This window comes from Acanthisitta chloris, unplaced genomic scaffold (genome assembly GCF_000695815.1).
Source record: "Acanthisitta chloris isolate BGI_N310 unplaced genomic scaffold, ASM69581v1 scaffold18845, whole genome shotgun sequence".
In the NCBI taxonomy this organism is placed as follows: domain Eukaryota; kingdom Metazoa; phylum Chordata; class Aves; order Passeriformes; family Acanthisittidae; genus Acanthisitta; species Acanthisitta chloris.
This window is the reverse complement of record NW_008672337.1, coordinates 1-16,221: the sequence shown is the minus strand read 5'-3', so window position 1 is coordinate 16,221 and position 16,221 is coordinate 1. Positions and strand designations below refer to the sequence as shown.

The 16,221-nt window shown below is 44.8% G+C and overlaps 1 protein-coding gene across 1 annotated transcript in view; it reads right to left on the bottom strand.

The window, feature by feature from the left end:
* LOC103802044 (protein FAM65B-like) overlaps positions 1-15,609 on the bottom strand; it is a gene marked incomplete at its 5' end in the record, with an annotated part of 17,963 nt that extends 2,354 nt beyond the window's left edge. The window contains 9 exons of the mRNA XM_009074483.1: positions 1,301-1,391; positions 3,445-3,528; positions 5,023-5,225; positions 6,272-6,430; positions 7,408-7,569; positions 8,474-8,609; positions 10,074-10,242; positions 12,054-12,238; positions 14,891-15,609. Of these exons, the coding sequence (XP_009072731.1) occupies positions 1,301-1,391; positions 3,445-3,528; positions 5,023-5,225; positions 6,272-6,430; positions 7,408-7,569; positions 8,474-8,609; positions 10,074-10,242; positions 12,054-12,238; positions 14,891-15,609 (1,908 nt within the window). The remainder of the gene's footprint in view (positions 1-1,300; positions 1,392-3,444; positions 3,529-5,022; positions 5,226-6,271; positions 6,431-7,407; positions 7,570-8,473; positions 8,610-10,073; positions 10,243-12,053; positions 12,239-14,890) is intronic.
* Between the last annotated feature and the right edge of the window lie 612 nt (positions 15,610-16,221).

The window sequence follows — 16,221 nt, the reverse complement described above, 5'->3', positions numbered from 1 at the left end:
GAACTGGTGAAAGAGAGCATATTTCAAGAGTTTGCATAACTAAAATCATACGTGGACACACACCCATGGAGTAGAAATTCATGCCTAGCCTAAAGGCCAGAAAAATACAATTTTTCTGTGCCACTAAAGTACTGGTGCCCTGAAACTCTGCAGCCACACTTGCTATGCAGCTAGATTACAGGTCTGTTTTCTCAAGAATAATTGAGGGTCAGCATGGAGTGCCCAAGGTACTGTGTGAAGGAGAACCTGCAGACAAAGGTCTGTCCAAACAGACATATAATCCACATTAAATGAACACTTAGCAGTACTTATGGCACATGAGAGTATGACTGTGTCACTACAGGGCTGACAGGAGGGGATCCCCAAAAGAAAGGTGTATGAGACACAGCAGGCAGTGTGCTGGTCCTGACTCAAGGCTGCTTGGTTTTCAAATTCATTATCACTTATTCCCGCTTGTCAACCTCTCCTTTGCTACTCTTCCTTTTCTACTTCCCCCTCCAGACTCACACAACTCGATTTCTCTTTTTGGCTGTGCTGGTTTGGGCTGAATTAGAGTTAACTTTCTTCACAGGGGCTAGTATGGGGCTATGTTTAGGATTTCTGCAGGGCACAAGGTTGATAATGCAGAGATGTTTTTGTTATTGCTGAGCAGAGCTTACACAGAGTCAAGGCCTTTACTGCTTCCCATACTGCCACGCTGGCAAGGAAGTTAGAGGTGCATGGGAGACTAGGAGGAGACACAGCTGGGACAGGTAATCCAAACTGATCAAAGGGATATTCCATAGCATATGACATCATGCTCAGTATATAAGATAGGAGGAAGAAGGAGGAAGGGGGGACATCTGGAGTGATGGCATTTGTCTTCCCAAGTAACTGTTATGCGTGATGGGCCCTGCTCTCCTGGAGATGGCTGAACACCTCCTGCCTATGGGAAGCAGTGACTTAATTCCTTGTTTTGCTTTGCTTGTGTGTGCAGCTTTTGCTTTCTCTATTAAACTGTCTTTATCTCAACTCATGAGTCTTTCTAGCTTTTACCCTTCTGATTCTCTCCCCCATCCCATTGGTGCAGGAGTCTGTGAGCGGCTGCGTGGGGCTTGGTTGCTAGCTGGGGTTAAACCACAACACTGGCCCTTTTTCAAAATGAATGATTTTTAAGAATTTATATTTTCTAACATGTTTGAGTCTCTACGTAAAGTTTTGTTTCAATCTAGAGTCTCACATTGGCATAGCTCAAGTGTTTTACGTGCTGCTCTGTTAAAAAAAAAGAAAATTAAATACTGCTTTAAAACAGGCAACTCACCAAGGGAGAGCAGGGTTTCAGATGCCACTTTTCTGATCTCTTCATTGTCAGACTGGCAGAGTGTGACCAGCATTTTAATGCTCTCAGTAGCCTGGAAAGTACAAAAAGAACTGCATTAGCACCACACAGTACACTTTGGTTTTATTTTACAACCTTGTATGGAAATAGTAACTGATCTCTATTGCCCTTCCTACCCCAAGTGAAGGGTCTTGGTGGAGACACAAGGAATGGGGTTTCTCTGAGGGGAAGCATTTGGAGAAAGCATATTTTCTGCTGTCAGTGTGGACCCTTTCTAATTTTCCCTCCCTATGTGCTGCATACATAAATCTGCCTGACCAGCTACATCTGCCACTTCTGACTGTAGGATGAGTGATGTGCTGTGGGCCAGGACCATAAAAGTGCCAAGGGAAGGGCACAGCAGGGAGACAAATGGGAGACAGGCATCAAGGGAATGTGTTTCACACAGAACATGTCAAACCTGACAAGTCCAAGAAGGTTGCTTTCACCAGCCCAACTGTGTCTGCAGGGACATGTTGGCCAGCCAGCCCAGTCACATCATCACAGGCTCCTCACTGACACCTGCGCTCACCAACATTTCCACACTTTTGCCTTGTCTCTGCTATTTCGGGAAGAAAGCAGGGAATAATCCTGTTCTCTGCTACAAAAATGTCAGGCCTTTGGGGAGAGCAGCTGTCATAATGTCTCTGGCAGGCTATTTAATACAACAAGAAGAGAGATGAGTGAAAGGAAGAGCAGGTAGTGCGCCAGTGTGACACATGGAAGAGGCACTGAGCCATGGAGCCAGTATTTGTATGACCTCTGTTGATCCAACGGGCACAGGTCTGGTCTACATGCTGTGAATGAGGGGCTTAGCTACCAGAGCCAATAAATCTCACCATCCTGTCTTCAACGCGGTCACTCATGTGTGACCCAGGGCAAGTCCACACTGGGTGCATACTGGTGACTAAATGCTTATGAGTGATGGGGCTGCAGCAGCACAGAGCTTGCTGCAATCTGCAAAGCCTCTCAGAGGTTCACAGTGGGAACTTGTGCAGATGACATGGTTTGATGTGGGTGCCATTGGGTTACCCCATCCACAGCCATCTATCCATTGTAGCATTTCCATCTCTGAAATCGTATCTTTCAGAATGACTTCAACTTTTTCTTTGAGGATCCCAAATGATGATACTTCCCCTCTAGTTTTTTTTCCCCAGCAGTTGCCATTCTCACTATTCAAGATACATTGGAACCACAATGCTCAAGTTCAATGTGTCAAACTCCAGTTCCCACCACTGGCTCCTAGTCTGACTTTCCCTGAGAGATCAAAAGCCCCACTGCACCCTGCGTGCAGCAGAACTGTAATGTCCCTTGCTGCTGCCTCTCAGGGATGCCTGCTAGCATCTCTTCTAAGGGAAAACAGGTTTTTCATGTTTAAACAATATTGGATTGTCTTGGATGGTATTAGTTGTGACTGGGATGAAGTTACATTTTAGAGCTGTCTTCTCCAGGAGACAGTTTAGAGGGAGAAACAGTCAGTCCACAGTGGGTCTGTTTCATGGGACACATTGTTTGATTTTTTTCCCCAGTCAGGATTGGGTGGCTGCTGTTTCCCATGGCTCTATATAGCCAAAACAAAAGTGCAGTTTTCCTTCCTGTCATAGGCTGGAGCGCAACGATGGTACCAGATGCTAGCTGAAGCTGTAGTGCCCAGATGTACCAATTATTTGTCACTAAACAAGCTGTGACCTGCCTCTCCCTTTCTCTTTGACCACTGCAACCCATATGTATTAAAGCTAATTTTATCCTGGGAAAGTAGGGGGTTTGTCCTTCTCAGTCAGGACTCTGTGGATGAGTGGTGTTTTTTTCTCTCTGTGATGTGGAGCTAAGTCTCCTAAAGTCAATATGAGAGGGAGGAAAAGATGATATATGAAAGAGAAACTTTTCCACCATCACAGAGCCTGGATGTTTGTTCAATGGAGCTTCTAAACTGTTCCCAAACAGCACAGTATCTGTAAAAGGACAGAGCTCAGCAATGCAAAACAGAAACACTACTGCTGCTGTTATTGCAAATTCTGTTTTGCTGTTTGTACCTATCATGTCCTTTCTTTAAAGTTAAGTGCCACAATGAATTCCTCATCTCTTACCTTGAGGTATCTTAGAGCCAAGCAAGCTGCTTTCTGCAGCTGGAGGTTGGGCTGGGTTAGTGCTTCACAGTAGTAAATCAAGGCCTGAAAACAGATAAAGAATAGCAATGAAAACACCTGTGCCTCTGGGGAGCAGAAGGGTGGAGCATGGAGGCATTGCTACCCTATTAAAGGAAGAGCAATCGCAGCCCATCTCCCTGACAGAGAGCACGTGGGATGGAGAGGGACAGTCCCTGCTATGGTTAATAGAGTGGGATAATTCCCTACAGCAGGTCCAGGCCAGGCCACTAGTCAGTCATAGCTTAGTAGTCTCAGGACAACTTTTGGTGAGGGAAAAGTTCATGTTAAAATGAGATACACAATCTGGGACCCTTGAAGGCCTTTTCACCCCACACTGCCAAAGGGCTTTAATGGGCCTTGGAGTCTAAATATCTCAAGAGCTGACCCTTGAGATGGTCTCTTTAATGTAGGAACAGTAATAAACAGGTTGGGATGGACCTCGGGGGCAATTAAAATAATGATTAAAAGGTTAGCTGAAGCTGCTAGACCAGTTTATTGCTTGGCCCTAGAAATTAGCAGCCACTCCTGAGAAGTAAATCTCAGTGGAAGTCAGCTGTGCAGTGAACTCCTCTGCAGCACAAGGCTGGACATAATGCCCTGATAGAAGGCACACTGTGGTCCTTCCTGCAGGCAGTGAACCAGGTATCAGCTACACATGCCTGTTCCAGGAGAAGGTTGTATTTTCTTTGCGATGCTGCCTCCATGAACCTGGGGATGGAGAAGGCTAGTATGAGATACTAAGAGGCTGCAAAAATGGAAGATGAAGTGGGAGGGCAAGCAGAGAGGGGACTGGATTGACAGAGAAGAGAAACCAAGAGTGAGATCCTTTTTCTTCTCCCTCTGCTTTCCTTCTACCACTTTTCCTCTTCCAACTGCCTCTTCTTTCACTCTCTCCTGACAGAGAACAAGAAGGATAGTAGGGAAAAGTCTGCCATGAACGGGCAGAAGCCAACTCCTAATTCCTACTTACTCCTCTTCTCCCTTCTCTTTAATTTCTTTTTTAACCTAGTCCTGCTTGTTGCTTTCAGTATCTATGATAGTCTCAAATCTTAGATGTCACAGCTGAGCCATGTTTGCCTAAGGGCCCCTCCAGAAATGGTGAGAACTCCTATAGATGGCAGCCTTCTTTGGGAAAAAGAAATAAAAATCTGAGACCTACGTCTTCGCATGTTGGTGATGCTGGGGACTGTTACCTTGAAGCCTTGGACTGAAGCCAAGTCTGAGACAGGGCAGCAGAAATGCTGAAGGGTGGAAGATAGCTGGAGAGCACAGCACTCAGTAAGTATTTGCAGGTTTGGTTAGTACCTGTTTAGCGTAATGGCAGGTAGAAGCAGACTGGCATAAAGACAGAAACAGACCTGCATATTTGTGAAAAATTAAGACAGGAAATCCCTCTGGATCAGTTTAAATCAAGCTTGGAGCAATTATTTTATATGCACAGACATTTGAGACATACAGGTAGAAAAAAGTCATAATGATAGAGGTCTCTCATGTGACATGTGATTTTCTGCCACTTACCTTCTCCCTGAAGTGCCTATTTTCTGAAGTTGCTGTCAGAAGGGACGCCACAGTCTCATTGACTTCATTTCTATTTTCATTGAGAAGCAAAGCCAAAGCTCTCAAAACTTCCTGCTGTGGTGGAAGGTTATTGGAGTTTATACTGGACACATTTTGATGCAGTTTTCCATCTTTCACTGACTGCAGCACCTGAATGACAGACGCTGGGAGTGCAAGAAAAAGGTCCTTGTTAGTTACTTTATCCTCTCAGTATTTTTGATTGCTCCTTTCCTTGCTCCTCTCCTTCCTTCCTCAATTTATACTGTACACACAAAGGACATGAAAAAAAATCCTCATCTGAGCAACTGGAGCATTGCCATGTGTGTGCTTAGGGAACTGTCTGGGCTTTAAGCTGGGCTGGTTTCTCATATATTCTTCAAAGGAGGAGATGAGTAGATAGGCTATGTCGGACAGTGCAGCACTTATGCCTACCCAGAGCTAAGGGCCTACCTGTCAAATCATCACTTTCTGCTGGAGGATGTGAATTCTCCCTGTAATAAGTGAAACCCAATATCCTTGTCAGTGTACTGACTTCCAGAGCATCTTTGTAAGAGCTTTTCCTAGGCAGACTGATGTCTGCCACCAAGAGCCAGGGCTAATGTTATTTCAGAGTGGGCTGAAATGCCTTTTTCCTTCCAGGTTTTTGAGCAAAAGGTCCCTAGTATGCCCCTCAAAAAAGAGAACTAGACAAAGTTCCTCAAAATCCCTCTTAAATAGACAAGAAAACTTGGCTTGCCAGGGACTGCAGTCTAGCATACTTTGTGGAGTGTCTGCTTCTCTCTTTAGCTCTTGGTAGCAGAGCCTGCCAAACACTGACATGCTGTGATCCCTTGGCTCCTCAGAATTGCTCAGCACTTCAGAAGATCTCTCTGTAACAGATGGTGAAAGACCAAAACTTCATCCAAGCTGTGGGCACAGAAAACTTCCCAGACCTTGGGTTCACCATCAGCCCTTTCCTAACAAACAATGCTTTCAACATGTTTTTTTCCCATTTGAATATAGAAATAGAAATGACTGAGGGTCTATCTGCATCAGCTCCTTTCCTGTGATATGTACAACTGTTCAGGTGCATTAGACTTAGTAGCCAAGGCACTTGTCTCCTTTCCCTCCTTCTTTTGTAAAATCAGCCTCAGGGCTGAACTGTTTTGTGCTGAGCTCAGAAGGACATGGATGTAGTCCCCTAGTAGCCAACAGAATTTATATACCCTACCTTCTTTTGCGAGCTGTAGCAAATAGCTTCCAAGGTCATTAACACTGTGGCTGGCAAAATAGTTGTAATACTGGAAGACAGTAATGGTCTCGGAGGACATGCTGGAGTAGAGGACAGGCTCTGTCCGGTCCAGGATCTGAGACACCAGGATCCTAAAGACTGCAGAGCCATGGACAAAGGGAACAGGTTAGTGAGAGCAAAAGCTGCTGGCAAAATGCTGCAGTCCACTTCAAAGCCAGAAAGAAAGAACTGTATCCGCAAAACTAGATACTTCCCAATCCTTCTAACCTCAACTGTGGTTAAGTTAGAAGCTAGACAGAACTTCTCCCTGTCCAGGTCTCATCACCAGGGGATATCTTTGTAAGGATGAACAACTGCCAGTTTACAGACGGCTAGAGCAGCTTCCTAATACAGCATCCTTTCTACCCAAATGATATCCTGAATCACTAAACACCCATCCACAGGCACCACCAGTTACATCTCCACTGAGGCAGGGAAAATGTGCAGAGAGGCAGGATTTGGCCTTGCTTGGTTTTATGTCCCTGTGTGAGCATGTGGCATGCAGAAAGGTAGTCTGAGGCACTGTCTGTGACAGCTGTAGCATGGAGCAGGAAAGAGAACACTGCCCTGGGTAGGCATCTGTAGTGCAGATGCCCACACCTGAGCACTTTACATCTCTATTCTACCCCAGGGAGAGCTAGTCAGTATAGCTGGAGTTTGAGATGTGGTACATCCAGAGAGGAACCTATGCTCAGACTCATTTGAATGTGTATGAATGTCACCCCAGAGCACTGTAATGGGGCATGGGCATTACATAGACACTTAATTTTAAGTGTGAGGATTTCTACTTCACTGAATCACTTACACACCTGTATTTGGGAACAGACTTACTTTCTGATTAGATCATAAACCTTAGAACAGTATTTTCTGTTGACCTCACCTTTTACTCCTATTCTGATCTAATTATTTTGGGCCAAAACTGTTGCAAGAGTTCTAGTACCAGTTTTCAAATGAAATCTTGTAGCCAAACAGACCTCCAAGGAGTTGGAAAACAGAGCAATGGTGATTGAGTAAAGTCCAGTACACAACTGTTCCCCATTATGATGACTGACACAATATTTTGCAGCAGTTGGTACCTGTTTCTGCAAGTCCTGGACACTCCTCATTCACAGTGGTGGCAAAATTGCTATCCAACTGCTTCATCATCTTGTCTGCAGATGTGTGATACACTCCTGAAGGGCCAGTACACTTCATCCAGAATGCCAGCAGTGACAGCTTCTTGTGGAACTCTGGAATTGCTTGAGGAGAAGACAAAATGAATGATGAAACAAAGCCATGCTGGAAGCATCAACTTCCAGAAGAGAAAAGATGCTAAGAGTGGAGGAAATCTCACCCCAGCCCACTGATGGACAATTAGTGTTTGATGGGTTGCCCTGTGCCGTTACCTTCGCAGAGTGTGATCCTGTGCTCACCCTGGGTTTATAACACTTGTTTCCCACGTTAGGATACGAGAAAATTTGCTCCAGAACCAGTTCTGGCCACTGATGTCTCATCTTTTTAAATACCACAAAATACCAGGGGAATGCACAGGATTGTGCAGACCACAAGATTACACTGCTCTGTGGCCTCGTGTAAGTCTCTCAATATTGCCTGGATTTTCTGATAAAGTAAATAGACCATGTTGTATTTCCCTATCCTGCCACAGTGCTCATGAGGGTGAGTAACTATGCGTTTGTCAGACTCTTCCAAGTATTAGAATGGATGCAACAAGAAGAAAAATAAATAAATAAATATCCATAGAGGTGACTAGAAGTAAAAATGTTGGAGAAGCTGTATTATGCCTCTGATAGTGTAAGACAGATCCTTTCTTTCTTTAGGAAAGAAAGGGGGAAGAATTTGGCCCTTCGGAGGCGGCAGCATCCCCACCCCAGCAATGACCTCTGTCCATCTTCTGCATATCAAGCAGGATGAGAAGTCCTTTCTCTTCCTGCATGCTTCTTTCTGGATCCCAGTGCTGAAGATAGATGTAGGTGACACCTGCCTGGCTGTGGTGACTGCTGCACCTGCTGGTAACCCTGAGTCAGACCTTACTCCAGTGGCATCTCCTACAGCGATGGTGAGCTCTGTACAGCAATTATTTCAAGAGGCATGCATGGCCAAACCAACCCTTTTCAGAAGGAAAGACCCTAATTTGTCCCTTACCATCAGTAAGGGAGGTGATGTTTCCCAAGTTCTCAGTGCTGATCTCCGCGATATTCTGCATCACAAGGATCTGACTGGACAACTTATCCAGGAGGTCTCTTGTCACAAATGGTGTTTTACCGGAGAACACAATTTGCTGGTAAAGACAAATCAGAAGAGAGGAAAAGGAGTCATTGAAGCAAAAAAAACTAACACAACCCCAGAAGAAAACAAAAAACTCCAAAACACCTGGCACCTGAAGTGCAATGGCAAATTCATTGTCCAGAAGCATGGGATCTCCTAAACTTAATAAGTTTTTTGTCTCTGTGTATTTTATGGTCCTGGCTGATACACATCATTGATTGTATCTTTAACATCTACATCCAGATCCAGATGCTTGAGTGTCCAACCAGCCATTTGCACAAGTACTTTCTGATCTACACATTCTGCAATGCTAAGGAATCCATCATCCTAAGCCTTAAAGCCAGAAAAGAATATTAGTCTGACTTTCACATAACATGGGCCCTGGACTTTCAGGACATCCCTGCCTGGAGGAAGACCACAGGTTGCTCTTTTTGCACTGCACTTCAGTTCTGATCAGCTACTCAGGTGCCTTTGTTAATTTGGTGCTTTCTCCTTGCTAATACTCCCTGAGTTTTCTTCAGCAGTTCATGTAAATATTATTCATATCAAATCTGCTCTGTGTGTGGACATTGTTCGAACTTGCCTTGCTCAGCTGTGTTTACTGTGTACTCTTGCATTTAAACCAAACCCCTCCCTTTTTCTCATACTTTTGAGTCAGCAGAGTGTCCAGCTCAGCACTAAGGGTGCTGGAATCAGGCTCACTCTGTATTGCCTCAGTGGGCCTTTGGGAAAATAAAGCTAATTATATCTAGGATGGAAGAGTGAATAATTTCAAAGAGGAAGCTGCAGCATGTTTTGATTCATCAGAAGAACCCCGATGGCCTCACTTACTGGTGGTTTAAAAACACATTTGCAGTGCATGGGCTCTGACAAAAAAATTATAAACAAAATTTTGGGGTTTCTATTAGTTGTGAGCATGAACTGACAATTTTGATGTCCCAGGGGGGCTGTCACATGATGCCTTCACCATATCTGTTGCAGACAATCTCTTTGCCTCACGTGCAGAAATTAATTCCTGTTCTTGAACATTGCAGCCTCATCTGGGGCTCAGTTAAACAATGGGGACAGGAGCTTCTGTTTTACCCCTGAAGACATGGGCTGCCTTAACTGGGGACCAGCCTCACTGAGGAGTTCCCAGCAAAGCCAGTGGGTGTTTGTAATCCAGAGCAGGAGCTGCCCCTGTCACCTGCTGCACTGCCTCTCAGCCCTCCTGGGCAGCTCCTGCCAAGTACCCCATAGTTCGCATGTCAGGTCTGCTCTGAGATGGGCCAGGAGGGAAATGATGGAGGCTCTTCTGGCTGGGGATGAAGGGGTCTCCATCCTACCCCAGCATGGCAGCTGTCCCAGCCCTGAGCTCCCATTGCCTCCCAGGAGCAGCGCTGGCCTGGCCAGCCTGCTTGTACTCCATGTTTCAGGCACACCAGAGCCTGCGAGAAAAGTGTTCAAATACATGCCCCAAATGAGCTGGGCTCAGTACCTGAATGAGCTGGGTGCAATACTGCAAGTGCTTAACTATGGTTATATCGAGGCTGTCATTGCCTGTGGTCAGGGGCAGAGGGCTGCCGGCCACGCTGGTGCCCACACCCGTGTCTTCAGTGAGAGCTTCGCTCAGGTGGCCTCTGGCTTCTGGGTGCTCTGTCCTGTAACTGGGGAGGAGGGAGGGAGGTCAGTGCAGGGCTGACTGCTGCCACAGCAGACACACAGACACACACACGCTCACACAGGGTGATGAGCAAAGAGCACGGCAGAAGAGCTGAAAGCAACCAGAAACCTGGTGATGAGCACATCATATCACGAAGGAGCAGTGCTGCCCTGGCTGGGTGCAGGAGGGACGTACCCACCAAGGGGATAGAACTGCCTCCTTGCATGATGTGATGAGCTCAAACAGCAAACCTTGTTAACCTGTGGTTACTGCCCCTTGGTGGTGACAGATTTGTCCCATCTGCTGGTGAGTCACCTCCCCACTTGCTCTGGATCAAGCACCATGACAATTTGTGCCATCCCAAGCACTGAGCTGTTAAGAACAGCCCTGTGCTTTCTGTGTCCTCCTGCTGCCAAATTTAAGGCTCATTGCAGAAGGAAAGGAAAACCACTGCTGAAGTAAGAGATACGAAGTTTTCATATGCTGTTTTAGGCACAATGTGCACAGCTTACTTTGCCAATTGTTTCTGTAAGAGCATGGAGCCAGTCTCACTGTGTTTTAAATCATTATTTCCAACATTGTCTTGCTGTAAGAACGGTTCTCCCCATGTTTAAGTGCAAAGCTTGAGGTCAGTCCCCAGATGGCAAGTGTGTTTGGCTGCAAGTTCAGAAGTTTCAACATTTGCAATCTTTACACTGAGTCACACATGCATCTAAAAATGGAAGTGGGAATCTGCACTGTCTGGAGATGAGCCAGAGGGGAAAAAAAGAAATTTTACTTTCTACTTTAGCTTAATAGATTTTAGTTGCTTTCTGAGTTAGCTTATAACTAACATTTTTGCTGCTTAAGTTGAATTTACGCTAAAGGGCCTGGTTAAAGCTAGATCCTTAAATCAGCACAGACTGGACTGAGCTCACAGTGCCAGTTTACCAAGCAACACAATTTCCCAAGTTTATCTTCCCACCAAGTCTTATTCTGGAAGGAAGACATGAGATGATGGAAACTGCATGGTGGTTGCTCATTACACTCAAAAGAGTTTTAAGCAAGCCACGATAAGCTGTGAGTAGTACAGCTCCCTGGCTGGAAAGCATGGGGTGTGAGGGAATCATGTTATTTTCTTTTTTTCCAGCTCTAGTGCCGCTTACGTGCCTGCTGGGCATCGTGTCAGCTTAAAGGATGCAAACATGCTTTTAGGATCTAATGACTGAAGCACCACATCTTAAAGCCACACAACAATGGCAGGCCACGGCACAAACACCAGATCTTTTTTCTTTTTTCTTTTTTTTTTTTCTCAGAAAGACCAAAAGTGATGAAAGAAGGGCAGGTAACACGCAGGGCCATGAACAGAGTACCAGTCATCACTCTTACATTCCAAAGGAAACCTACATCATGCTGCTTAAATCTGGCCCTGTGTTATTGTTACTGACAAGCTTAATCCACTGCAAAGACTCATTCGGCTAGAGAGAAAAGACAAAGGGAGGGGGGAAAAACCACAGAGGAATTAGTAATTACATCCAAGGAAAGCCAGGTCCAAACCTATGTCAAGGAAGAGGCTCTGCCAGTATTGATGTCAGCTTGATTTAATTTACCCTTCTCCTTTGGAGGACAAATTGCATATATTTGAACAAGGAAAAAATGTTCCTGGAAGCTAAAGATTTTGTATGCAGCAGCCACAGGGAACCCTCTAACCCTATAAACTCATCAAGGATTAGTCGGTCTTCCTTGAATAAATTGTGCACCGGGATCCCGTGTTAGTGACAAAGAGCTGGGGTATCAGTTTGGCGTAAGCACAGCTGGCAGTTACTACAAACTTACCTATTCTTCTCAATCTCAGTGTCTGAAAATACTGAGTCTGCACCTCCTCCACCATTACAAACCTCCACACCACCACCATCCTCATCATCAAAGTCAGAGGTGTTCAGGAAATCAAAGCTTTCTAAAGCACTTTCAACTGTTAGACTTAAACTGGAGGACCTGCTTCGGCTTACTGCTGGCTTGCACTGCAAAGGCAGAACGAACCAATGAAAACCCCAGATATTACTACTACTGAAATATAAGAAAAAAAAAGAAAGGATAAAGCATAAAACTTTCAAATTCTTCATTTTATTTTTAAAACTTCATTTTATTGGGTGTTTCATTTCAAGCCTTCATATTCATAGCATATACAATCAAAGCCTGAGAAGTGGGAAAACCCTTCCATTCCTCCTCCCCTCCCCATCCTACCCGCTCTCTTCCCCAAAAGGAAGACCCTCAAAGGCAAAATTCAATGTGTTTTATAGAAATAAGAAGTATATCTTGAATCCAAGTGATGCAGCTTTTGGCACCCTCCAGAATGAGAGATGGCAATTAATACAATGGAAGCTGAAAGGGGAAGGCACATTCCATAGTTTCTGTTCTAGCTACATAAGCCAATTTATACATATTCAGAGACACTATCTGATTTATTCCAGATGTAACTCCAATGGACCTTAGCCAGGAATGAATTCGGTCCTGTATCTGCAGATTTATTAATGGAATGAGAGGACTTTTGTGGCCTTTGAAGCCAAAAGACTTATCAAGGAAAAGTCAATCAGGCATCAGATTCCAAGCTGACAGAGAAAGAGAGTGTTGTAACTCAGAAATTAATGGTGCTAGAGATGGGGGAAACCATCCCACCTCACTGCTGGGAAAAATGCAAAGGAAACCTTGCTGTTGCTGTAGGAAGTATCAAAGGCCCTGGTCCCACATGGTGATTCATCCAGACATGCCCATAGAGTTGCTTCCCGGGTCACCTTGTGGAATCACATATAATTTGAGTGACCATCTCCATTGGTTGATGCAATTACTTCAACGTCTTTCACACTATGTGATTATTTGATCAGAAACAGCCATGAGCCACTGATGCAGTTAACCAAACCACATCCTCAAGATCCAGACAGGAGCCACAACGTTGTCTCAGCTTGTAGAAAGAAATGTGTTTGCCTCTGAGTTCAGATTCAGCACCAACTACTCTAGAGCTGAAGGGGGTTGGATTTGTATTCCAATTTGTTTGCACACAATACTAATGCGATAATGGTCACACATTTGCACTTACAATGCTTGACTCCTTAAACTGACTGTACAGTCATTAGCTGATCAAACACACTTCCCAACACATTGGTGACATGGGTGGGCGCTGTATCCTGCTTCCTGTGCAGCACCAATGGCTTTAGCTACCATTTCCTTCAGGGCTGGTAGTGCAGCTTCTTCAAGCAAAAATGAACAGCAACATGTGGGTTTTTCGTTTTCTCTGCTCATCTAATATGGCCAAGAGAGATTTCTTCAGCTGCAGCTGGATTCCAGCTCAACCTTTTTGCACGGGGAGCCCAGCATGGCTGCTGGTGATGCTGAGTGTCAGTCTGCAAGCTGATCAATAGGTGACATGCAGACTTTATCAGATCTGGAAGAGGCATCCATCTCGAGTGTGCAGCAATCCTGTGTGCACACATCCAACCTCTCTGCCCCCCACCCCATGCTTGTCCATTTGTAACTTCTGACCAAAGGAGTCTAAATATTTAAACAGTCTCCATTGTCACTCTGCTGTTTGGATAGCTGACCTCTTTGTACAGGCTGCAAAGCAGCCACAAAGTTAGAAAATAATAGTCATGGTACCTTTGTCTGCTTGAACCTCCTTGGGAAATAAATAATGCAAGGAACAGGGGCTGCACGCTGTCAGAAAAAGCACTTAACTTAGGAAAGTACCATGTGGCTGTGAACACCAATGGAAATAAGAAGGTTAAGAAAGTTTCTTTGTAAAGAGATAATGCAGAAGGATAAATGCTTCCCTCCTTCCTTCTCAGCCATGTTTTTGAATGATGAGGCTTAAATGACTAGCAGACCAACTTGCATATGAATATGAAGCATTTGAAATGATTATTTCCCATATAGTACTCTTTGCACAGTAATGCATCATGAGTTATTATTCATGGGGAGATATGAGTCACAGTGATTCACAGTAAACATATTAACAATACACATGCAAACCCGTTTTCCTCTGATTTTCAACATTTTCTGTCCGTCCTGGTTTAATGGCAGGATATTTCTCATTATAAAAATAGATGGGGGAAAAAGGAAAAGGCTTGGAAGAAGCCTAGGTGACATGGGGACGGCAACCTTTAGTGAGATTTGTGCTTCTAAATCCCTTTGGCAATTTAGAAAATTCAGCTTCTATGGCTACAAGGCCTGATCCTCAGCTGGTGTAGTTTTGCACAGCTCCACAGAGTTCAGGGGTAGTACACTAAAGTACACCCACTGAAGATGTGACTCACAGATTTCAAAGGCAGGAGTTTGGCTGTATTTGATCTCCAGTATGGCACAAACAATGGGTTCACAAGTGGTTTCTTCAGAGAAGGGTATAATTTAATTACCCCTCTGTCACAGCACCTTTTTCTCTTTCCCCCGTGTTTTGATAAAAGATCCACTGCTCGAGGATACAAGGCTAGGACAAGCACATTACTGACAAAAGTTTAAATATTCAATACTGAAAAAGGATGCTCCAAGAAGGATCAAATCTACTGCTACTGGGGAATTTTGCTGCTCTCCAAAAAAGCTTACTTTGATGTTTGCGATGCACAAGGGGGAGATTCTACCTGCTCAGATTTTCCCTAGGGTAGGTGTTCTGAAAATGTACTCACTTTTAGGATGTCATCTAGATGCATCACTTCTTGGTCCAGGTCCTGAAACTCTTTATACTGCTCTTTATGTGGCTCAAGAGCTAAGAGAAGCCCTTGCAAGGCTTCTTCAATGCTTCCATCAAGATAAGACTTATATCCTTCTGATTCCCCACTAATCGATCCCTCACATGGCAGCCTCTCTGGGGTCAGGGGTGTCTCTGATGATGTAAGCCTCTTAACCAGCTGCTTTGTGATGTTGCCCTCATAGGTATCCAGCTCCACAGGCTTGAGCTCTGAAATTTCATCTGTGTCCTGCAGGAGAGACACTGGGACACTTGTTTCTATAAAGACATGATTGCTCCCAGCATCAGAGATTTTTTGGCAAACTTCAGGAGGTGCCCTTGGGATGGTCTTGTTCTCAGCCACTGCTCCCTCTCCCTGGGACAGCAGGTCCTTCGGCTCAGCGACAGAGTCTCTGCGGGAGTCACTGCTGCTACAGTCTATGCTTGAGCTCTTGGAGGACTCAAGAGCTTGGTGTTGGGTGGAGGTCGCAGTGATGTCAGGACTGGAGCTGATATGAGCAGAAGAGGACTCTGCTGAGTTGGCAGAGGGCACGGGGTCTTCATAAGGCAGGTCGCCAAAAGTGAAAGAAAGAGGCCGCTTCTCGGTTCCATTTTCAAAGACATCATCTGGCAAATTCGACTGTAAAGACAATAGAGAGAAAATGTTTTCATGCAGCACTGGGAAAAGGCAAAAAGTACATTATGTGCCCAGGAAAGAAAAAGGCAAGGAAAGAGATTAAAGAAGCATCACGACTTGAGAGATAGGAAAACTATTTCAAGTCCAACTTCTTCTTTGGCATGGCTCTTAGCAGGAAAACTGCTGGAAAACCTGGGCTCAGCATCTCTCTGCTAAGCAGAGAACTCTTAAGAAGCGAGCCCCAGAACAAAGACATGAATTCTGCTCACCCTACCAAATTCCCTCAGACAGCGTTTCCAGTGCATTGCTCTAGTGCCTGTGGCATGGCTCTGTATACTGGGGTTGTACTTAAAACACCTGGTATGCATTTTCCTACCCGCTATAGATTTCTGTGGTATTTATTTTCTGACTTGTAAAGTGTCAATCCCTAAAATGTAACACAGTTTTATCCAAAAGTTTCTCTAGTGTCATGGTGTTTTAATGGTGATATTACTTTGCTATTTCTTTTCTGTTGAAAGTATGTTCTGCACGTGGCATGGATCTCTGCGCTGTTGAACAAGAGTTACACAGGAGTACCATCCAACATGAGCTTCTGCTGAAATGAAACAGCAAAATTGTGTGGTGGTGTATTGAGCAGGACATTGATCATTTAA